Source organism: Plodia interpunctella, chromosome 14, assembly GCF_027563975.2.
Source record: "Plodia interpunctella isolate USDA-ARS_2022_Savannah chromosome 14, ilPloInte3.2, whole genome shotgun sequence".
NCBI lineage: Eukaryota > Metazoa > Arthropoda > Insecta > Lepidoptera > Pyralidae > Plodia > Plodia interpunctella.
Window position 1 is genome coordinate 3,858,830 of NC_071307.1, and position 26,052 is coordinate 3,884,881.

The 26,052-nt window shown below is 36.9% G+C and overlaps 1 protein-coding gene across 1 annotated transcript; it reads left to right on the forward strand.

Moving 5' to 3' along the window:
• Window positions 1-115: 115 nt before the first annotated feature.
• Tak1 (TGF-beta activated kinase 1) lies at window positions 116-25,997 on the forward strand. Its single transcript, XM_053754546.1, has 10 exons — window positions 116-378; window positions 457-756; window positions 994-1,173; window positions 1,480-1,615; window positions 3,092-3,192; window positions 3,763-4,485; window positions 4,792-4,879; window positions 23,439-23,614; window positions 23,946-24,056; window positions 24,498-25,997. The coding sequence occupies exons 1-10, from the start codon at window positions 298-300 to the stop codon at window positions 24,591-24,593; spliced, it is 1,992 nt and encodes a 663-aa protein (XP_053610521.1). The 5' UTR covers window positions 116-297; the 3' UTR covers window positions 24,594-25,997.
• The last annotated feature ends 55 nt before the right edge of the window (window positions 25,998-26,052 follow it).

A 26,052-nucleotide genomic window follows, 5' to 3' on the forward strand; every position in this document is an offset into this window, starting at 1 on the left:
AAAATCTGCTCTCTCATCTGTTACAGAAAATACCGATTTACGCATTTGAATTGATTCTTTTGCCTGTGTTTACGGAAAAACAACTCAATTTTCACAATGTGACTGATGAATGACATTTGTTCTACAGTTTCAAAGATGGCGGCCCTGTCGCAGTTGCTTTTCTTTGCCAAACAATACTAAGAAAATTGATATAACCGACTATTTTTACCCTATTATAAAGAAATTCAGGCAGATCTTATCGATATATTTAAATGTATCTGTACTAGTCGTTTTGATAATGTGATAATAAGTATACCCATGGCTTCCAATTCGCAAGATTCACCTGTTCAGCAGCGTTTTGTGGAGGAGATAGATTACAGTGAAATACAGGAAATAGCGGTAATTATTTCACATCTACAACATTATAGTCAATTAAATGTACTGATTCAGATATATAACTCGAAATGTATCAATTAGATTGTAGGTAAGGGTGCATTTGGAGTAGTTTGGAAAGGCCTATGGCGTGACACATTTGTGGCAGTGAAGCACATCAATTCTGAAGCAGAGAGGCGGGAGTTTGCCATTGAAGTTCGACAGTTGTCTCGTGTTTCTCACCCGAACATAGTTAGACTGTATGGAGCTTGTACCCAGCGTGAACATGTCTGCCTAGTGATGGAATATGCAGAAGGAGGCTCTTTGTACAATGTACTACATAATCGCCCCAAACCTAAGTACACTGCAGCTCATGCTATGAGTTGGGCCCGTCAGTGTGCTGAAGTAAGTGCAATTAGATATAGCTATATCAACTAATTATTTTTTCGGACTGCCTGATCTGTGATTTTCCATGTATATTTTAATCAAAGTATGTTAAACACAAATTTATGGAATTTTATCATTTCATTTAGATTTTAGGAATAATAATCATATCATCAAAATTTAAACAGCATTGCTTCTCGGTAAAGATAAGGAAGGATGATAAATTTCAGATAATATATATGTTGTTATTATTTACAGGGTGTAGCATACCTTCATGCCATGAAGCCAAAACCGCTAATACACAGGGATTTAAAACCACCAAACTTGCTTTTAGTAGGAGGTGGACAAAGGCTCAAAATATGTGATTTTGGCACTGCAGTTGATAAAGCTACATACATGTCTAATAATAAAGGAAGTGCAGCTTGGATGGCCCCAGAGGTAATTACAAATGTTGTTACTCTTGTCATTTTCGTTAATAAAATGGCCCTAGATGTAGAATCAAATTACTGTGCTTATAATTTCAAGAGCTTCAAGTGCAACAAATTGTACAATCCCAAATAAGACACATCCTATAAAAAATTACCAACCACACACCAACTCGATTTTGATGGCATTGTACATATTCACCGAAATCTTATCTTTTCAATAATATTCCATCTTATTAATGGTTGTTTCAAATTCACCTTACAAATCCAAACTGTCATATGAATTTTTATAATAACATGTGATAATTCTATGTTACAGGTATTTGAAGGTTCATGCTACACGGAAAAGTGTGATGTTTTCTCCTGGGGCATCATACTTTGGGAGGTTCTTTCAAGGAGGAAGCCATTTGACGAAGGTGGCTCAGCATTCAGGATAATGTGGGCAGTTCATACCGGTAATTTTATAGTAAAATATTCTGTCAATGCAAATTCCAATGCTAACTGTCCCCAGTGGACACCAAATGCGTATCCGTCATGTAAACGTGCACATGCATATCTGTGATGTATTGTATGTTGCATGCCTCACTGATTGTGTTGCGCACTCGTATATGTGCGAGTAGCTTGTCCTAAGTAATTTATTGAACAACTATTCTTCTACCTCATGGAATTTCCTACCCTCATTAAAAATATCATCAAAATCTGTAAAGGAGTTAATTCTAATAGATATAGAAATAACTCTCAACAATCTTTTTTTTTCAGTGATTGCGATCTTGTATTTTCATAGGCCAGTTACTGGATAAAAGAAAGTATAGAGTACTTCAATAACCAGATATGGTAATTTAAATTAACTTTTATTTATTATTGAAATTGGTTACATGATTTATTATATTTTTTTTTTGTTCTGATTAAAGTATATATTATATTGAACGAAGTCACGCGCATCAGCTAGTATAGCAAGTAAAGTTAGGAATGCTTTTTTACTTCGAAATATTAACGACAACATGATATCACTATCATACAAAGTCCATAGGCATATTTTTATTATAGTGAGTATTTATCGATATAATAAAAATATAACTAGCAGCAATAGTAACTACCACAAAATCTTCCAAGATTGAATCTTTTGATATCTTGTTTTAATATCTCTCATAAACTTATAATAGTTAGCAATAATCACTAACAAATGGAATCCTTGTATTCATGACTTGACTTCTTTGTCAGCAGCAAAAAGTATATTCTGTATTTTTATATAATCTTAGACCGACCATTGCATTCTCTTGGGAATTGATTTTAAAATCCGCTTTTGTTTAACCACGTCGCCTGTATTTAATCTTACTAGGAGTTAAGCCATATTGATATAATAGATGGACAGACAAACAAATTTTTAATAATATACCAACTATGCATTATTACATCTTTTATGGTACTCCCACTCATAGCCGTAACAAATCAAAGTTGAATGTATAACATTTAATAGTTCTTTGTCACAATGATATCACTTACCATGACTTGATTTGATGATTCAATTATATTCCGTTAAAGGTGTCTCAGTAATTGTTGATCTGCAGATCATTGTGCGTTTCGGTTTAACTGTGACTACATATTTCTCACTGCTCCTTGAAGTTTGCAAGTGTTTGGTTATCATTTGTCTACGGGTAATTTAAAAATGTTTTTTATTTTTATTATAATGTGCAGTCACATTATAATAAAAATTAAAAAAACATACTTTAACTTATAGTATGCTTTAACTTCTTAAGTTCGTGTATTTGGGGGTAATCTTCACTCACAGACTACTCAGCTTAAGAGTCATTACTAATCGACCATGTTTTTCAATAAATTGGGACCATCCTTAGGTCTCCCATTAAAATCGAATTATTCAATGAACAAAGAATTGTACACCATCTTATATTATTCCAAATACCAATTTTCAGGTCGAAGGCCTAATTTGATAGAAGGTTGTCCAAAGCCGATAGAAAAGTTGATGACACAATGCTGGCACAAAGTTCCTTCAGAGAGACCCAGTATGGCAGAGGTAAGTGTCAGCTGAATTTTCAATTATTGCAATATTCTGTTACTCATTGAACCAAAGTGTATTGGTAATGTTAGTACAAAAAGGATACATTTTAATTTTCATCTTTGGTTTTGAATTACCAGTGGCAACCCTGGACATATACAATTGAATTATTATGCATGTGCTTATGATTTATACATTTGTGCATAAAAATTGCAAAAGAAAATGAAATTGGTATGGTCACGACTAGTTTAAGTGGTGTATTATGTTTACATTTTAAAATCGAATATTCAAATGTTTATAAAAACTTTATTTTGAATCTATAAAAACGCAGCTCCGCCCGCGGTGTCCTTGTTTGACTTCGAGTCATTAACTATATCTATTTCAAATTTCATCAAAGTGGACCCAGGTTTGACCTTGAAAGTGTGACCGACAAGTAGACTTTTTTTACGCATTTATATAATAGTATGGGAGTATGAATTCAAATGTGTATAAAATCATTATTTTGAACCTAGATGAAAAATCTATATTATACCAGCTGTTGTCCATAGCTGCGCAATAATAGTATGAATATAGGAGTAAACATTTCAGGTGGTAGAGATGATGTCGTCGCTGTGTGAGTTTTTCCCCGGCGCGGAGCTCGCCATAGACTACAACGACTGCGAGGAGGAGTCCCCCGCCGAGGACGAGTATCTCAGCGAGCGACACTCCGACACTGAGGTATTCTCCGACTCCGAAACCTCCGCGCCCAGAGACACTGACCGGCCGCGCAGCTTCGTCGGCACGCAGGTCACCAAGCTGCAGAACTGGATGGCCGCTGAAGCGCATCCCAAAACGTCAGCTTTACCCAGGGAGGACACCGACGGATACAACAGGATAGGGCCCGTGAGGATCCCGCAACAGTTCCGAACCCCCGTCACCATCTACCGGGCCTCGAGCTCGCCCGCGCCCGACAGGTGCCCCAGTGAGAGCAGCACTCCCCAAGATAGCCTCCTCGCTGTCCGAAGCCCTATATTCAGTGAAACTTCGTCCCCGAAAAGGCTGTCCCCTATCGCTAACTACAACATCGGGAACATGAACCCGAGGCATATGGATATAGAGCAGTATTGGAACAGAGAAAACGATATGTTGTCTCCGGGCCGAGGCTCCTCGGTGACCAGCAATTCGAACTCTTTGAGGAAGGAGGACTATAATCAGAACTATTGTGATAGACTGAGCGCGGGCGGCAGTCCGATGACTCCGATGAAGGAATACAATGGAAACTCTCTACAGAGACAGAATATACAAAAACCTTTAGAAATAGAAGTGGATCCCGTAAGTATAAACTCGATACATACCCCGCACCAGTCCCACCATGACAACTATATATCTATGTATGTATTATACCTGGTTTAAATGTTATTTTATTTATTACTAATTGGTTTGCATGCTTTACAAAATTATAGTGTGGCAGTATTAGTTATTTAGTTTATTAATTTCCCTTTCTTTTTGTCCTTGTCCAAAGAGTATTCAAAATTATTTTATATATCTTCCACGATATTTCCTTATCATTAACTGTTTATTATTTTTGGTGTTGTTTCTCTCGCGGTATCCATAGTCATAAAGTTTTTCTTATTACAGAATGCATGGGAGCTTCAAGATCCCAACATTTATGGAGAACTATTGGGAGTCAGAAATACAGCCGGTTTTGATAAATTCTACCCGTTAGGTAAGTATTGCATGATAATTTATAATAATTAGTAGACATGAGTTTTTAAAATGAAAAATAGGACAAACAGATTTGAGTAATTTTGTAAGGACCAGTGGTTTCTTTTTTATTTTGTGGTCATGGATAATTTTGTAATAAAAACACATCTCTTTTTATATCTCTCTCAAATAGTATAAACTTAAGCATTGTTCTAAGTTATATCAGAGACTAGCTATTGCCCGCGGCTTCGCCCGCGTGAATTTCATAGCAAAATCTCAGTAATTTTTTTATCGCGTACTCTGTAAGACTGGTAAACATATATTCGATATATTCGATTCAAATTCGCATTTTTTCTCATCTTTAGTTCAATTTTCTGTTTCCCGCTGCGTGTCTCGTCCCGCAAACTTGTCCAATCCCGCTTCCTGCTTAATGTAAAGTAGATATCCCGTACCGTTTCCTACATATTGTGCCGTCATGTTTTTTGCACTGTGTCCCGTCCTGTTTCCCACTACGTGTTTTCCCATTTCCCGCTCCGACTCCCACTCCCGCTTTCCGCAACGCGTGCCGTCCCATTTTCCATGACGTTTTTACGTCCCGGTTTTTTATTAACCACAAACGTAAATTAAACATTTTTTGTATTCACTATTACTGTTATTTACTACAAAAAGTAAGTGTGCCAATTTTCAGCTTTTTATCTTGAAAATTGTATTAAGTCCCATACAATCTTTCACCCCCCTTATAAAGGGGTTGAGGGTTAATTTTCAGAAAAATCTGAAGCACGTATTCATTACTTTGTTGTAAACAACCAAAATCTAAATTTTCAAGTCACTAACTTCAACGGTGTAGAACTTTCATATTTACAGTTTTTCACCACCTTCGGAGTAGAATTTCCAAAAATCCTCTCTTAGTACTCACTCACCTACATGCCAAATTTCAGCTTCCCGCCCAGCAGTTTCGGGTGTATATGGTTATACTGATATATTGATACATACTGCGCCCGTTATATCTATATCAGATTTTAATCGATATAAACAATTTGTTTATATTCTGTTTACACCTTTCTACAAAATTTTAAAGTAAATCGGCTCCGTGGATTGTTATTTTAATTTTCCTACAGAATTGATTGATTTCCTACAGATTGTTATTTTAATTTCCCTCATTTTCCGGTATGAAATGTCTATGAGCTGTTAACCCGGGATTCCGAGGAATTTTTGATTCATAATTAGTTTTTCAATTATTCTATTGGAACCTGACCATTTACCGGGATGAAATGTATCTAATTTTCCTACAGGGCCCTCCTCATTTTCCGGGATAAAATGTCTATAAGATGTTAACCCGGGATTCTGAGGCATTTTTGATTCATAATTAGTTTTTCAATTATCCTACGGGAATATGACCATTTACCGGGAAATGTATCTAAGATGTATATAAGGTACCTACATACTAAATTTCAAGCAAATCGGTCCAGTAGATTTCGAGTGATGCGCGTTCAGACAGACAGACAGACTTCGCGGCCTCACAGCCCCGAATGCCACAAATTTGAGCCATAGACAGTGAATAATTATGATTCTTAAACCAGAATATTAAGCTAAGCATTATATTTTTTTTACTTAAATAATACATAATCCGTACTAATATTATAATTTGTATATTTGTTTGTATGGAATAAACTCAAAAACTACTGGGCCGTTTTCGATGAAATTTTACACAGATATCGACGAAATCTCCAAGAGTAACATAGGCTACTTTTTTGTTGTGGTTTTATGGAGCGGGTCGCTAGCAAAGGTATAAGGTTTAGGTTTAAAGAATTTATTCTCATAAAAAGATTACAAAATCCACTTACATGAGAAAAGAATTTACAAATATGCTTAAACTAAGATGCAGTCACCGTAATAACATTTTAAACATGGGGCAAACAAAAGGTACAGAAAAAACCTATTATCCAATAAAAAAATAAAGTGTAAATTACAATCTATCGTATATATTGAACGGAAACACATTCGACAATTTTCGATGGTAATCAGAAATGTGCCAACATGAAAACAAACAAACACGTCCTGATAACCGCTGAGTCAGTGCGCAGGCGCGTCCTGTAGGACTATTTGCAGCGGTTACTCATCGCCGCGACTCTGCTGTGGTATTTGTCGCTTGTCTAACACAAGATGTTGCCATTAAATGCAAAGTAGCGATTTCTCGCGACTTCGTACAGTCAACAGCCCATATATCTCTCTAATGTGACTATGTACTACCATAGTAGTAGTTAATATTTACACCTAAGCTCTATAGCTTAGGTGTAAATATTGCGACAAATAGTATAGTACATTTCTTGGATTTGCGATGCCCCTTCTGCCACTAGTTGGAAGCGGAATGTTTAGACAATTGTTCCCTATGTTATGGCCTGCATGACCTTCAGAATATCATCATTTAGATACTAATCGCCATCATACATTGTTGCTTTGGTGTTTGTCGACATAATATATAGCCTTAATTACTCTTTCAAGTCTGCAACATTAACTCTTATCGGGTAAAGTATATGTGGGCTGCATTGTTTATACCAACAGATCGTCCTCCCTAACATAGGCATCCCACGTGTCAAGGTTATTTTTTTATGCAGACTGATTGAGTATTTAGTTCACTAGTGTGTACATGATTGCGCCACTAGATGCCGGTAGTCGTGAAAGTCACGTCAGATGCCTTTAGGCGACATGAATCTGACAACAGCGATGTAGTATATGTACCGAACCATATGAAACAGCCGTACTAATCGAACCTATAGCAATAGGCCTCACAAATAAAAAATAATGAAAGCATTATTTTCCACTTCTAAACAAAATTAGAAATATCTTTTAACAGTTTCTACGAGCATCTTAGATGTACTAAGAATTTCGGTATATTTAAGTCCTCGTACAAAGTATGGCTTCCTAGAAGTTAGACGCGACATTTGTCAGCTATGCGATTCTGCGCTTCTCTGATATCGGCGGATGACTCATTCTCATACCAACGGTCTGGACAATTAAGCAAATTATCAAGATAGAGGAAGAGACTAGTTCTTTTTTCATATCACGTTACAGTTACCAATTGTACCAGCATACCAAATTTCATCAAAATCTGTCCAGCAGTTTAGCTGTGAAAGCGACAACAGACAGACGGACAGACTTTCACATTTATATGTAACATTTTTGTTATCTTTATGATGCAACCGAACCCGTCTCAGTGAATCATCTCAGACTAAGTTTTGCTTGCACGTGATTTTATACTTCTGCGAAACTGTATATATAAATCTCTTCATTTTTTGCTCCACATTGTATACAAGAGAAGAAGTGTTTTACGGCTGCTTATACTATAGCATAGTTTAGCATACGCCGGATACATTGATACAGCTAAATATATCTCTTTGTAAAGTTTTAAAATAAAAATTTCTTATATATTGTGGTCGACATTGATTTGTCGCCATGTGTGATTACAGACCGTGGCGTTTGTGTTGAAAGTATTATTTGGTGCGTATTAATTTATTTGTTAGTATTTTTATTATCTTCAAGGCAATGACTGGTGTTGCTTTGTCTAATACGCAGCACAGAGATGTGTACTAAGTCGTCGCCAGGGCCGACGCCGGCTTCCAACTCAAACGTTTAAAAATGTTATAGAACATATTTTAATTTAAGTACACTAATATTTTTTGTATTAGTCGTTTCCTAATCCATTCAGCCACGCAATACCGCACCGCTACCAGTGTTAAATCACACGCATGCGTATAATGCAGTTATAGATTGTCCGCATACTATATATAATATGTTGGTCCAGATGCGGCTCGGGTCGGTCCCGTGTGAGTCACGCTTCTCGGAAGGGGCCGCGATTATTTTAGATTGAGTCCGCTTACCTTCTAGGAACCGGGGCTGTGGGACCAACGACCGAACGAAGAGTATTGTTAGAACAGTTCCTAGTGTTACAGGATAATGCTAACTTGTATATTAAGTTACAGCCACTGTAAGCTGTAACTTTGGCGCGTTTAGTTTTTCTGTTCCTTTTGAGGTTCTCCAATGCAAAATGTTATTCAACCATATTTTTATGTTTCTTTAGAATATTGTTTCTTTAGTAGTTTTCTTACACACCAGTGCTACCTAACTGTTGCCCGCGGCTCTGCCCGTTTTAAAAAGTAGCCTGCTTCAACTATCTCCACACTGAAAATCACCGTAATGAGAGCTAATGCGAGTAAACTCGCCACTAGGGGCGCTGGGGTTGCAAAATGTTAGTTTTCAAGCAATATTTTGACGTTTTTGTTGTGTGCATGAGCGACACCTAACCTTTCGTAATATCTGCGTAGTGACGCAGCTTTAGTCCCCATCAACCCTATTCTTTTGTCATGTAAAGAAGGACAAATAAACATGTTTACATTTGTAATATTAGTATGGGTTCAGTTTCTTCCTAAACAGTCCGGCAAATCCATCTTCGGGTTTGCGAACATATTGGGAATAAACCCATCTATGGTAGGGATTGGTTTCACAGAATTAGGTTATGTAATTTTGTACTGATGCAGATTGCATTGGTGATACAATATTGTATATAATATTGAATAACATTATCTTTTTCAACTTCTTGTTATAATTTTCGATTTCGCAAATGTTAGGTATGTTCATTTTGTTTATTTTCCCCAAAAAATTATCTGGAAATCGCGTTCAAGGGAATTTTCCAAGATTTCTTTGCACACGCCAAGAAGTAAAATAATAAATAGTGGTATGATGATTCGTCTGTCGTTTTGTATAGACGTGCGTATTCTCGCATATGGCTAGACGGCTCGTGTTTTGTTTATCGACTGCTTCCGCCGGCGACGGCGCACATGGGAATATGTCGTCTGCCTCACAATCATCAAATCACAACAATGAGTTGAAAAAAGTTGCCAAAATTGACAATCAAAGATGCTGTCTATTGTTCATTGTATAGTTGCCGAACCAAAGTGGTTACCACCAGGATAAATATCATCCCACATCAAAACAGTCGCCAATAATACTGTAGCGGCATCTAAATATATTCTTAATTCATTGATATCTGATATCATCACAAGGATAATTGCACACACTGATTGTTCTATTGACTTTGAAAAAGGATATTTTGAAACATCACGAGGACACACTGGCTATCAATCACTCCCTAATTATGCTAAATTTCATAATGAATTTGCAAAACAGCAAATCGGTGGAGGTGCGAACTGAGACGATCCGTAGCGATCCCATAGTGCTGAGTCAATGCGGTAACCAGCAGCGTGGTAACATTGATATTCTAACACTAGATGTAGCATTCCATACAAAAACGCTCTTCAAATCCGGTCCCTATTTTTTTAGGGACTATCTCTGTACATACGCAAAATATATATGGAAGTCAAACAAAATATATTTTAAAATGCTTTCTGTATATTGGTACATAAGTATCATGCAAATTCTCTCGAACGGATTTGGATGGTTGATGATCTGAAATCGCAGGCAAAAGCTTGTTACAAATAAACTTTAATAGAGCTTTAATTTTTTTCGCGTAATACTATGATAAAAAAATAACCTATTTTCACGATTATGTAATATTTCACCGGCCCATTTGCAAGCGTTCATGCTGAGTCTAGGTCTTTATAAATTCAATGTGAGGTAAAGTAAATAAGTAGTAATATTTTCATGGTGCCGCGGCGTCGGAGCGCCCGATATTCGCTCCTCAAATAAACAAATGTGTTGATTTTTATACAGTAACGCGCAGCCTTTGAGTTTTGCTTCATTCTCAATGGCGGTTATAGAAATGAACAAATATTATCTTGATTAGTCATAGCTGAATGGCTTTGGAATTATTTGAGAATGAGTTCGTTTAATATTTGTACAATAGTCTTTTCTTCATTCATTGATCTATATCATGGATTATCAAAAGCCACTTAAGTAGCCACTCAAAATGGCTTGAGTCAGCCAAATGCTGAAGGAGTGTGGTCTTTGTGCTTCCTAGTTATCATTTTATATTTTATCAAAGTTTCTCTCTGTCTTTCTCTTCTGGCCGTCATCACGTTTTCTTTCAAAGCCATAAAGCGTCGTAAATCCAGTCTTCCCTTTCGTACGGTCTCTGGCATCTTGATACATATTAAAAGTATTTAGAAGTTATTTCATCTTTTTCAAGGGAACAATATTACAAAAAAAAAACCGATATTTCGAATTATGTTACTGTGTTATTTAAATCATTAAATAAAATTGAGAATAATTAGAAATATCTTAAAAGTGTGCGCAGTCTCAGAAAATGGCCTATATTCTTTAAACTTTATAATGACGGCCATTTACGTTTATAAATAAACCCCGTTGAACATGAGTCATGGCACCGTAGTAAATTAAATACATAAAAATATTGAAAACGTTTATTTTCTACACACATAACACGCGTCCTCTAAAGAACACAATATTTATAGCTATAGGAACATACAAGATTTCGACATTCGCTGCCTATAAATACAATGAACTTAGCAAGTTTTTATTTATTTTATTTTTAGTTATAGAATATGTGGATGAAGTGATTATGTAAATTGTATTATTGGTAATTAAATGTAATGTATTATTAGATTTCATAAAATATGCGATATTTAGGTCATATATATTTTGACCGATCAAACTTGTAGGAAGTTTTATTTTCTGGAAGTTAGCTTTGAGGTCGTAGAGCGCATGTAAAATAAATTTCAACTTGATAACTCTACGCGTTCGAGAAAAAGTGTTTTGACAGACGGAATACGAAATGATTTTACAAGGGATCCGTTTTTTTTCCTTAGGACAACCGAATATACAGGTCATCCATCCACACAACCTACCCTGATCGTATTGACTTGAAACTAATCGTAACAGCAAGCGTGTGTAATCAATTAGTTTATTTTTAAATCTAAATTAGACAGACGCATATGTCAACAGAAAGAATCGCTCGGTCGTATGAATCACCGTGTTACAATTAATCTAATTTAAGGTTATTGGGGAGGTATAGGATGAGCTTCGCCGTCGCACAGTCTCGGGCGGCGGCGCATCGTCGCATCACGCACGTTGCATCCGCTGCGCCCGCGCATACTTACGTTACACACTCGCATATCGCACGTGGCCTGTCAAGGACGGCCCAAATGTTATTATACTTGTGAGAAATGCCGCAAACGGACTGTGCCGTGCAAGTTTCCATTACCGTCCAACCCGATTACGAATTGCAAGTGATTGTTGACGTTTTCATGAGTGAGTAGATTTGCTAATTGTTGCATGACTGATCATTGAGAATTAATGAGCATAAGTAAGATAGTTCAAAATATTTTAGTCTACACTTCTACTCTTTATCTGTTTCATTTAGATATATTTCTATTAGACATTAGTTGAAATTTATCTAGCTTAAAATGTTAATTAACCGATTGTATACTACTATGTACCTATGTATTGTTCAACTAAGTACTTAACTGATTACTAAACTATTATTTTCATTCATAGTTCTCAATTTGTCTCATTTACAATTCGAAAACTATGAATATATATAATATAATTAAATAGCACAAACTCGTACAAACCGATACATTCTTATACTTGCCAGACAGCAATTAGGTTTCGACCCCACTTTTTTGACATTGCAAAAACATATTCAAGGTCCCGCGGCCAAAACCCAAAAGTCGTTGCCCTTAGAATGGTCTATTACGTCACCAAATGCTGATGCAGTGATGAACATAATTTTGGAGCTGAAGTAAAAAAACTTGTTTAAGTAACTTGGTGCCTATTTTAGCAATACATGTTAACTGACAAGTTCGGGATAATAGACACGTTCCTTCCTCTCCATATAATTCGATAGAAGTAAAAAATAAACACACATTCACGTACCTATACAATGCTCGTTATGATAATTATCTCCTATTGAGTTTCAGGAATTACTTAATATTTTGTTTATATATATATATATAAACAATATATATATATATATATATATATCGCAAAAGATTTTTAGGTAACAACGTTTAACTGAGACAAAATTGATGAGTTGTTAAATAGATAAAAGGAATACACTGATTAGAAATAAGACTATTTAAAATAAGACACCTCCTTAGCGACACAAACATAATTTATTTTTACTATTAATCAAATAGAGAAGCCATTGCAATCATGCGGCAGATTTATAATCGCCGCTAAAGATCGCTGACAGTGAAATAATCGGTTGTCAAAGAGCAATGCCAAAAGCTGACGGTAGGATCTAACTGCCAGATAACACAAAATATAGAGTGACTAAACTCGACGAGACTCAAAGAATTGAGTGCAAAAGGAGTCTTGCAACTCAATTTGCAAGTTTGGGTAACAATCATTTAACTAGTGCTTAAGCTAGTGTTTTAATAGAAATTGAAGTTATAGAGAAGCTAGCAAACAAATAAAATACTCCAATGATGAGATGAAAAATACGAGACCTGAATTTTTTAATCTCATTATTTAAATTTAGTTTTAAAAAAGCATATTATGTGACATGCGCACACAAGCTTATGTGAATATTTCTGTAAACACATAAATTTGTGAAGGTAGCTAGCTAGCAGGGCAGCAGAGTGACGCTCTCATCTAGCGTATGAATCACGACTCGTTATTTTATTGCTGTCGGTTATCGATGTATCTAAAGATAGACGTGGAAAGGTACTAGATTTAATGTAAATAAGGACTTGTGTTTATAATGGCAATTATTTTGTGAATCTTCACGCCTTTTCCGTAGAAATCTAGGGTGGTTCCCATCGAAATCCGGAATTTACTGGTTTCAATTAATACTTTCGTTTTCTGATATTTCAATGATACGTGATATTCATATTTAGAATTAATTTATACGTCACACAACCAAATATGGGTAAATCTTCACCAAAGAGAGAAAATGTCGGTACACTCCTAATAAATGTGCGCGGTAGTTGTCGTAAAAATATTCTATTTTCTCGTTTTGGTATAGAATATCCTCAAAAATTGAAAATTTCAAAAAGTAAATACCTGGCAACTGTACGTCTGTTTTGGGTATTCTATTGAAGTAAAAATAGCGATTATGTAAGTCCGTATTAAATTGTAGAGGTGTTGACAATGTTTTAGTCTAGCCTTTTACAAATTTCGCTAACATACAATTCAATCGAATCGAATCACGAAAATATATTTCAGGTAAACATTTCAACGTAAACAATGCTAAGTATTTTGCTCACAACCCGGTTACCAGTCTGCTTATGGCAACACCTAGCGTTCCTCGGCCGCTGTCCAAAATTACGACGGCTCTAAATTTATTCCCAATGTTAACTCTTTTGTTGTATGCATGATCTCGGAGCGACGATAATAAACAACCCTCTTTGAAGATTTAAAAATAAGCGTGTTTACGTGTCCCATTATCACGTGACGAGGAGCAAGTGGCGACCCTTTTGTTGTCAGAGCAGTTTCATTTGGTCATTCGTTTCATCTATTTAATGGAAATTTTCAATTCAATTACATTCGTTCAATGCTTTGTGATTCAGCAAGTTTGACGGCTTCGGTGGCGCAGTGGTAAAGTGCTTGCCCCTGAACCGTGAGGTCCCGGGTTCGATCCCCAGTCGGGTCATGATGGAAAATGATCTTTTTCTGATTGGCCCGGGTCTTAGATGTTTATCTATATATTTATTTGTTATAAAATATAGCATCGTTGAGTTAGTATCCCATAACACAAGTCTCGAACTTACTTTGGGGATAGCTCAATCTGTGTGATTTGTCCTAATGTATTTATATTTAAGTTTATTAACATTTTAATCGCTTGTGTCTTCTGTCTGATTAGAGTCATTAACAATGTCTGTTTTTGGGTTATTTAAGCATCAGAGCTCAGATCCGTCGGCGATGCCAATATCTGCCAATCGTCACGTGTCGTTTGGCAGGCAACAATCAGAAAATACTGTAAATCATGAACGGTGAGACATTTTGCAGACGGCGCCTATAGTGATTCAGCCTGAAGCGATTGCCTTTATAGCTGCGGTGGTCGGGGCGGCCGGGCCGTTGGCATCGGCACCGCTACATGACTAACCGCTCCCGCTCTAGATACAATCAAAATATGTGACAAGTTTATTTCTATTCGGAACAACACATTCTGCCCTGCTCGATATAGTTGAGCATCTGCAGATTTTTTCGACGGCTTAAGTAGGTCGGGGCTCGCTCCTGCGTCACCCGCCCGGCCGCACGCACTGCGCTTACGTTTACGCAAAAACGTTACGCCGTTATTTCTACAACATCGGTATATCGGCTATCTGTAAACTCGCCTTTGTACATTTCACGATCATTTTAAACTGTTGCTATGGCTTTTCCACGTAAATCAATGTATGAATTCTTTCTTATGTTTTTCAGATTCTCACTTTTATTTTCTGGCCGTGATTGACGTTTACATAATACGTTGTCAACTCGTTTAGTACTAATTAGTTTCATTTTTCTTCTTAACCTGTTACCAAGATCAGCGTTGCCTTGAAGTTCTTCAGATTTTGCAACTGTCATATAATATAATATCAGATCATCAGTCAATGTTTTTTGCGGTCGCTCTTTGGTTTGGACATTGACGGTTGATAATTCAATCATTCAATAAACTATTTATACCTAATAAAAAACATTCGTCGCGCCCATCATGTATTTCTACTTCCGTCTTCAACTAAAATAGGCAAAGCATTAAGTCTAAAATATAACGCCTAATTACATTACAGTGATAGAATGGTATCTAAATGTGAATTGATTTGCGTCTTCACTTTGAAATTATTACGGAGAGAGACTACTAAAGTACCTATTAGAAAAAAACTTGTTATTGAATTGTGTGTGTTCTCGTGTGGAAAGTTGGAATCCAACGGGAGTCGGCAGTAGACTGCTCCTCCAAATACCCGTGACTCACCGTGCTATTTCACAACGCTACCTTTGCCAATAGCTTTTGTATTGCTTCCTATTGCTACTAAAGATTCTTCCACTCGCGATTGAACTACTTCAGTCAAGGGCTAGCTACCTTGTTTATTTTTAAATTGATTTGAAAATATTTTAAGCACCTTTAATATGATTTCTTTCTTCTTTTTCAGTTACTGTCGATTCTTGACATAGATAGATAACAATAGTATTCAACAAGATTTCCGTTAAAAAATTACTATAAAAATGCTACACTACAATAAAAAATCAACTATCACGACTCAACGCGTGTATTGTCAGGCGCCATGTAAAACATTTAAATTAAAAAACTACTCAAAGTGCCACTTTTAGTGCGACATAAAAAGAACTATTACATGTTTAGGCACCTCTATAAAATGTGTCTCGTTATTCAGGCAACGCATTACATATTAAAGCGCCCTAGTGAAGCGTCATCAGCTATAATTTAGCATAAGCCACTTCCGACACGGCCCGCCGCCCACTGGCGTAGTAAACAGAACCACAACAACATTCTTCAAATCTAATCAAATTAGTTAATGTTGCACGTTAGCACGTAGGCCAAGTATTGAGATAAATCGTTATAATTTCACATTTCAGCTTCCTGCGCCATCCAACTAGACGATTTCGAAGGCATTATGCGTCTTTCATTTCACACAAGTTTACCCTTAATTTAGTAACAGAATAAAATACATAAATCTTTCAATCATATACTTCCATTAAATATCTACCTTTGACACTTTTTCAACTGGCGTTATTGTGGCTTGTCGATGGAAACAACCTTATATAATCGGATCCTCCCGTCTGCCTGTCACAAAACGTTTCTGCTTAGTATCGTGAAGATTCTTTGATGTGATCTGGATATAATCACCTATATAGCATTAACGGTGACTGCCCCAGATCTAATTTCCTTAGAGTTGGCACGAAATTGTAAACTGCCCTCTTTACGATGACGATAGACGTGAAATACCCAAACACTCTCACAACGGATACATATCTGCTTTTATCAGATTTTTATTTGTTGGATGATGCATCGCTTTTAGAACTATCCGCTTATCATCATCTCACCCCTTTTCTGCCGACTGCTGAGCATATGCTTCTCTTCTTTTACGCCAACCTTCTCTATCTTATGCTCCCACTCTTATTGTCGTTAGTTCCTAATATATTGCGCTCGATACGATACCTAGTCATTTAATTTCTCTTGGCCTTTCATATCACGATCTATATAAAGCTAAGGACAATTTGTAACTCTCTCGTACTTTACTGCGCTTAATGCTGTCGACAAATTTTCCTTAGACTAGGTCCTCCTAGTATCAATCAATACTCTTATTTTTAATTCCTGTAACACTTCAATTGCAAATAGTCCATGATGTTAACATCGTAAAACTGAAACATCCTTTTAATATGAGCGATGCACACAATTTTAGTTTCCATGAGTCAGACAAGTCAGTTGGCCTCTGCAGAAGCACATATATATGTCCTTTGAGTACTTTAAAATTATACGCAAGGACGCCTAATTTAGCTCGGTGGATATTTCCGGATCGAATGAAAGTGTCTCTGATGAATCAGACTGTTTAGGGATTCTTTCTATTTCAGTATAATTGAAACCCAACAAACTTGCGATATCTTGTGGTTCATATCGTCATCAGTCGTGCCTTGGATCCAGTCAAATATCACTATGATTTAGTTATTTAGATTTAGTACTAAATACGTCATCAGATTTTGTTATAGGTATATTGAAATAAGCGATTTTGTCCTCAACAACGGTGGTTACAAAAGAATATTTCGACACAAAATAAAAAGGGCTTTACCTTAAAAATGTTTTAATATAAGTAGAGGGCTTTTCATGTGAGTCCCGTTCAACAAGAAAATAGTTTGTAATTTAAGTAATATTTTGGTTTTGCCATCGACACACAATGAAAAAAAGCTAATAAAAAGCTAATAAAAAAAGCTAATTGATATCTGTGATATCAATTATTATTTTAAGCTTAAAAAAATTATTTTATAAGATTAAAAAAACATACTACAGAACACTGCTTGCGCAAAAACTCGCACATGACACTTTCTTAAAATAATGGATGTAAACGTAATTCTGTCACTTCGCCCGACGTGATCCTAACATTAAAAGTTTGGACATTCCAAGCATTTTTGGCTATCAAGTTTTAAGTATTTTGTTTAAAAAACTGAACGAATAATCGATTTTTTTAAACTCGATGAAGATGTATCTTCATCGATGAAGACAGAGCCTTTGCTCTGCCTTTTTACACATCACGGGGGCGAAGCCGCGGGCAACGTCTGTATGTCTGTCTGTCTGTCTGTCACTAGGCTATATATCTCATGAACCGCGATAGCTAAATAGTTGAAATTACTTATTACTTTTTATAGTAATTAACAGTAATAGTAAAAATGTTTAATTTATGTATATGGTTAATAAAAAACCGGGACGTAAAACGTCATGGAAAATGGGACGACACGTGTTGCAGAAAGCGGGAGTGGGAATCGAAGCGGGAAATGGGTAGGAGACACGTAGTGGGTAATGGGACGGGACACATTGCGAAAAACATGATGGCACATAATATGTAGGAAACGGAACGGGACATCTACAATTCTTCATTACATAGCAGGAAGCGGACAAGTTGGACAAGTTTGCGGGACGAGACACACAGCGGGAAACGGGAAATTGAACTAGAGATGAGAAAAAATGCGAATTTGAATCATATATGTTTACCAGTCTTACAGAGTACGCGATAAAATTAGTGAGATTTTGCTATGTAATACACGCGGGCGAAGCCGCGGACGAAGCCGCGGGCGAAGCCGCGGGCAAAAGCTAGTAGAGTATATTTAGCATAATGACGCTAATCAGTAGAGCTGTCTATGAAATAGGTATTGAGATGTCGACATCTCAATACCTATTTCATAGACAGCCATTCCCCCCATTTAGGGGTAAATTTTTGAAAAAAGAGACCCGTATTTACTCATTTATTGATAGAAGTAATCCTGTAAAGTTTCAAACAAAACAAATTAACTAATCTGGTTTCCCCATACGAACTTTAAACCCCCTTTCACCCCCTTAGAGGGTGAATTTTGAAAAATCCTTTCTTAGTGCATCCCTAGGCCACATAAGGAACCTACGTGCCAAATTTGCTTACTTAATAAAAATAATAAAAACCCAGTCTACAGAAACAAACCCTTGAAAAGCCTTATTACAGGAATATGAAGAATGTAATGATCTGTTTCATTGTATGCTCTTTCCTTTAGAAGGTCGAATCCACGTGCTACTTTAAAACTAATTTTCATTCGAACACTCGGATTTGAGATTCCCAAAATAAAGATTTCGAAAAAACTTTCTGAGCTTTATGTTGGCTGTCAGCTTGCGTCTATAAATCGCCGGCTAATAGAATAAGTTGTCGGTTGGTGGACAGTTTCCGCGCGGTGTCAACCGGGTGACGCAATTGCGGCTGCGTCTGAGCCGCGTCGCGACGCCAAATCGAAAACATATTAACGTATTAACGCCTCGGATCAAAGAGCTACATCCTTCGCTCAGCTGATTTACTATTTAGTAATCTTTACGGGATTATTTCAGATTTCCATCAGTTTCGAAATGCCCAACATTAACGTCAATAAGGAAAACGCCTATAATTTTATATAGATAAACCTAGACTAGAATACCCTTAGTGCGCAATACGATCGTCGTGATAACAAAATGTCCGTTGCCAAGATTCACCCATTGTCATTTTTCAGCGCGATATCTATGTGACTGCGTGCGCGACACCTGAGTTGGTCCGTCAAAAGTGTCGCCCAACGTTGTTGACGACGGTTGTCTTAGTTTTGGCTTCGTAAAAGCCCATAACTTTTTGGTAGATAAGTATAGTTGTAATAAAATTTTCGTCATATTCTTATTTAAAAGTTCTGTCGGTGGAGTTAAATGGAACTGGTAATAATTCTTTTATCGGTCTTCCCTATACCGTAATGTTGGTTAAACCTTTTGGTCTTATTTTTTATTTAGGAGGGAAACTCTTAAATATGCCTTTCTTCCATATAAGTTGAAGTAGTAAACTATGTTTTTGCATTCTAAATAATAGGTATTCAATTTCCAAGAAGATCTTCAGCTGTGTCAGTTACAAAATAAACATTATTATTTGGAATGTTGTAAAAACCACGTCCAGGCAAATAGATTTACGCACTAACCCACCGATTTCCTGCACATTTCGCCGCGCCAGAATAAAATATTCTTGTAATTTACTGCTCCCGGTTTACGTTTTATGGCTGATCGAAGCTAGTCGTAAAGTGTTAGTCATGGTCCGTTTGGTCGGGAGCGTCCATCATCGCGCGTCTGCCTGCACCGCCGAACTGTCTTCGCCTGCCACTCGTTAATTATCGGCGAACGTCGTTAACTGCATGAGATTATGAATAACTTTCTACTCTTGTCAAGGGAATTTTGTTCCTGGTTCCTTTTAAATATATGGGTAGTGTGTGGATTAGCTGTAGCCCTACTAGCGACTACTTCATTTATACGCGGTCTATTGGATCATAATTTAACCCAATTTCATCATCATTTTTTAGTATAAAAGTATAAACATTTCCTTTGAAACTAAATCGTTCTACTGTATCTTAGTTTTCAAGTCATGTCAAAATTTTTTCGTATAAATTGTAACACCGCGGAAATTCAAAATAAATAGATTTTGGCCACTTCCGATAGTATGTACGCAGAAGATTTATGAGTTGGATTATTCTGGGCGTTCCCTAAGACTGCGTAAGTTATACTTAGTAGTAATGAGCTATTAAAACAGCGAAGTTGGCACGTTGCACTGGCTACACTATATTTTCTAAGGGCACGTGCCACTAAATTGTTTTTTACCTCTACAAATCTGTCAGGGGGTTACTAAAATATATGCGATGTATTGTTGTTGTATCGAAATGCATCTACATAATAAATCCAAAAATTATCATCTCTCATCAAGTGGCAATTTCTAAGCTCGTAAACATTTTGTTACCCTTGTTCACGCTGTTGTTATTTCGCAGATGATAAATTACTTGTTCCTTGAAACCGTTGACGTAGGGCTATTTATTGTTAGCCGCATTACCGTGTCACATGCTGATTATGAGATGCATTTACGTCCGAATTACGTTGATTTTGCGCACTGCACCTTCTTCATCTGCACATCGTAGTCGTGCTATGAATTAAGGGCCGCGGCGATGCTGCAATCGGGCCCTAAATTATCTCAAACAATCGCAGGCGAGCGTCCAACACCAGTTGTCAATGCTTGTATTACATCGCGGAGTGCAATCGATCGATCAAAAGTAGGGCGAGAGGTTCGGACGAGTGAGGCGAGTTGCAAGAAACGCAAGAGCGCCGTGGGCGCGGGTCGTCGACCGCCGCGGAGACCGGGGCGCGGGCGCCTTCCCAGCGAAAACGGCAGAAAACCTGACGAAGGGCGGCAGCACACGGTGTCCGCATTTAGCTCGGGCTGACGTCGCTGAGTCACCGCACCGCGAATAGCGTCGGTTTGTTTGTTGCACCGCTCCCGGCGCTCCTTGCGGCCAGCGGCCAGTGTCGGGCGCGCAGTCTCCGCGACTCCACGCCATGACGCCGCTGCCCGCGCCGCCCGCGCGCCTGCGCCGCCTGCACTGCGACTCCGCCGGCATCGTCACCACCATCAGGGACACTGTCAGCTGCAGTTGGATATTCTACAGTGAGTGTCCACTGTCCGACTGAACCTTCCGCCCTTCATGAGGCCGCAGCTCACCGCCGCCCTTCGCGAGGAAGTCCCCGCTTCCTACTACGCGACGCGATACGCCGTCGAAAACACCACTCCGTTCTGGATCACGCGAACCTATTGTTATGTGAACGTTGGCTAACATAAAATATTTTTAGATATTACATAGAGTTGTTCTTAAAAGTGATTCGTTCTCACGTGAAAATTATGGGAAGTGTATGGAAGAGGCATCGATTTCCGTAATATTATTTGCTTCGCAGTAAGTTTTGGCGCTTCTATAGCAAGCAATGCATCCGTCACATTTTTTACAGTGTGTTTACAAATTACAATATTTGCAAGTGTTGTCAAGTAAAGATCAAAATAATTAAAATCAAAGATTTCGTGAGGAAAGTTGTTGCGTTTTGTCAAATTGATTTCATATTTATGAAATGTCTACCTTTTATCAGAATCTTGTGAGCTTGAATCTGAATCTAAGGGCTTTCTGGTTAGTTGCTTACACGATCGCATCGTAGATGATGGTCGTTCGTTCCTCTCCTTGTTTAGTCCACTGCTGCCATCTATTGTGGGATATGGAATCGTACGTAGAAAGCAGAAATCTAGGTGAAGAGTCTGACATCACCTACCGGGAGTATATTTAACTACTGACGTAGTAACCCTGCGTGCGACTGCGTCCATTCTAAATATTAGGATTGTTCTTGAGTTTGTACGACTACGCTTTTATTTGTGATAAAATCGAAATAACCCATCTCTTTTATTAGTATCTCCAAGGTATTAAGGTATATTTTCGTATGTACACATATTCAAGTATAAAGACTGAATGTGTAAACTATATGAATTCATATGAAAAGACACGTCTTCTAGACGAAGTGTTTATTAATTTAATCATATGTCTTATCTACTCATATATCGCAATATGATTTATTTTATTATAAAGATGGCTAATAATACTGGCCCATGTTCAATATAGGTGTTCTAAATGGAAGCATAGACCACCAACAAGAAGTTAATTGCTATGTCTTTCACAAAATAGCTGTAACTTTGTTAAATTTGTGGGAAGAAATATTATAATATATAAAAAAAAAACATGCTAGGCCCCTCTGACTTTTTAAATGTTTCTTTAGACATTTGTTCTCGGTTAGTAGTTTGTAGCTTTGATTGTTGATGATGCCGAAAAACTGAAACCAAACCAATGACAATATTATGTCAAATGTTCAAAATTCTGTGCTTAATAGGATTGATTAGACCTTTAGTATAAGCATACAAGGTTCTGCCACCCCAGAGCATAAATAGCAGTCACACTTTAGTCAGTAATTGTCAATAATATTTGTCAACATTTGGGAAAATTTGTATGAGTCAAATTATATGCGCACAACATTTCTTGTAAACAACATTTATGAAATGAAAAAATACATAATTGCTAATAGGTAATATAGCATTCACAAGGAGGGTTGATATCAGACAAGTGGATTGTTGTAAAATCACAGTAATATCTTCAAAAAGTTAACGTTTGTTTTCATCAGCTGTTGTAATTTAATCTTATATAAATAAAATGAGTATGGTTCGAAAAAAGAACTGAACTCTTCATGAATTTGACCTTGTAACTGAGGGCACTCATTATTCTTATGATTGTTCCAAAATTGGGACTGCAAAAACTTTATATACACTTAAAATACTATTTATACAAATAACTAGCTTTTACCCTCGTAATTTCCCACGCGAATGTATGTTTACTATATAGATATAGTCTATATACTAGATAGATATAGTCCTTCTCTGTACTATAAACTAAAATTTCAAAATTATTGGTTGAGTAGAGTAAAGAAGTAAAGAGGCAACAAATATCAAACAAAACATATTTTCGCATTTGTAATATTAGTTGGAATTGAAATAAGAAAAGAAGTAATTTTTTTGACAGTTTTAAATATGGAGAATTCAAATGTGGTATATGAAATGGGCCCAACATTCCTATGCACACAGACAGTAGCGGAGCCGAGCAGACGAGCGGCGCTGCGACGCCGCAGCCGGACCCCGCGCTGGACTCCATGCACCTGATGCTGGACCCGCACCTGCGGCCGCTGTCGCCGGACCCCGCCAGCGACGAGTCCAAGCGCATCTACCAGGAGCACAAGCAGATGGCGCCAGAGTATCTACGGGTATGCTGAAAGTTATTTCTAGCTATATTTATGTCCCGATGATTAAGACCGTATGGGGATCAATGTTACATGCACAATACATTGATCCTCCATACTTAAATAACCTGTATGGTTGTATGTATGTGAATCAATATTTGCTAATACAATTTTCTTATCTATACATCTACAGTTAGATAATTATCTGAAATCTGCTCACATTGGTAGTTCTCTATAAGGTTTTCTCCATACAATTTTTCTACCCTTGAATAGTGACTGAACACTCCCTTTTTTACCTAAATTTTTTTGTATGATTTATTTTGAAGATTAATTATTTGGTTTCCATAATTTCCAGGTGCAGACAGAATTGGCGTACAAGAGTAAGCAAAAGTCAGAATTAGAAGCACAAATGGATGAGGAAGAGTTACGGCAAAAGCGAGAGATTATACAATTAGAGAACGAGAAGGTAAATAATAACAGTGTTCACTGTAGTTTAAGATAATACACCCATGCTTTTGTAAAATTATATTAGGACCTCGCCTGAGCTCGAAAAGTGTTAAAAAGAGTCAAACAAAATCCATGCTTTTATTCTATACTAATATTATACATGAGAAAGTGTGCTTGTGTGTTTCCGTTTGTTCCTTCTATCCACTAACCCCCGTCCCGCAGCAATGTGTGGAATGCAGGCTAACGCTAGCCATACACAAGTGGCACGAACCGAGGTCCTTTAAATCACATCTTAACCACTGAACCACCGGAGCTCCTAGCGGTGAATTCACTAGCGTTAGCCCCCGTTGCAGTACTATCAATAACAGATCGGCCACATAGTTGTGGTCAGCGACTGTAGTGTGCCTCGTAGCTTTGCGAATCCTTGCAACAATTATTTAAATCATTTGTATCGTTTCAGGAATCGTTAATAAAATTATACTGCAGTTTAAAGAAGCAGTTGGCGAGGGTGGAAAATGAAAGTTGGCTGCTCCCTGAGGACCTCCCGCACGAGTGATGACCCCTACGTCCACTAAAATCCATCTTGGAGATCCATTAATGGACACGGCCGGACCAATGTGGCTTTCTGATCCCTTTCTCAACTACTTTATACTTTATATCGGTATTTAGCTAAGGAATCCATACACAGTCCGTTTTTTCTAACGAGTCCTAACATGTAAACAATCTTCACAGTAGTGTTAAATTTTGTTGAAAATAAACAAAATATACATTTACAGTTCAAACCTGTACGTTTCAAAATATCACATTCGCCGCGGAAGTAATTTCTTAAAAAGTCTATTTTAATTAATATTACTGTGGAATCATAAAAAGACATGCTAAGATAGTTTACAAATAAAACTTGTACTTAAAAACGAACTTTAGATGGAGCAGAGACGCATGGTTGCCGTTTGACATAAGCATAGGACTTAAGCTCCTTCGCTCACTGGTACACACCGAATGGAATTTAAGATATTTTGGTATGTTATGCAAAAAGATACTCACTTTGATTTTGACACGGAAGTTTTTTTTTTTTCATATTGTGATACAGATTTAATTGCAACAGAAATTTAAAATGGACATATTGCTATAACAAACACTTTTTACAGCGAGAGAATATTATAAAATATTTTTTCAGTGAAACAGAAAGCCACTAAGTCTGATCATAGCGGACAGTAACGGAGGCGAGCGACTTACGTATATTGATCTCAGTCACACCAAATGAGCCTTCCATCGAAGCCATGCCCGAATTATTTCTATTGTATGTTTTGTCTCACATAACTGTAGCATTTGCAGTGTTTTAACCTCTACCTTAGTGTTCATATCATTTAATTTTATTAACAAGCCGATCGTTACCACTCTTTACACGTAATTATCATGATTTTGTAATGAAAGACTTGAATTAGTAACTTTGAATTACAAGGTAACTTTTATCAATTTTATTTACCAATTATACTATTATACCCACCCTTGATATAATCGTACTAAATACGAATTTATGTATTAATATCGTTTTATTAGCAGGGACCCGAAAAACTTTCTCTAGATCGAGTAAAATTTCGTAGCTCCTGCCATAATTACCGGGTATACCTGTGTCATCGTTACCATAAAAACGAGATCATCACATTTGTTTTTAACTCAATAAGTCATCACATTTGTTTTTAACTCAGTAAGTTATAAGAGTGAGTTCCCGGTTCCTGTTTAATATGTTGTTGTAAAAGCACGTTTTAGTGCTTATATTGTGATTGTGAATAGGAAAAATGTACATCAAATGATACAAATTGTAATATCATTGTAATAAACATTTTCTACTTTTGTAAGTAATCATTTTTGTGTGTATGCATTTGTTTCTTTGTATAAATGTACAATAGCATTAGTGATAGATAAGTGTAAAATGTTAAGTTTAATAAATATTAAAGATTTATTGCGTGTATTCAATTGTAGTAACCAAAAGTCAATGTCCGAAAAATAGTATCGTT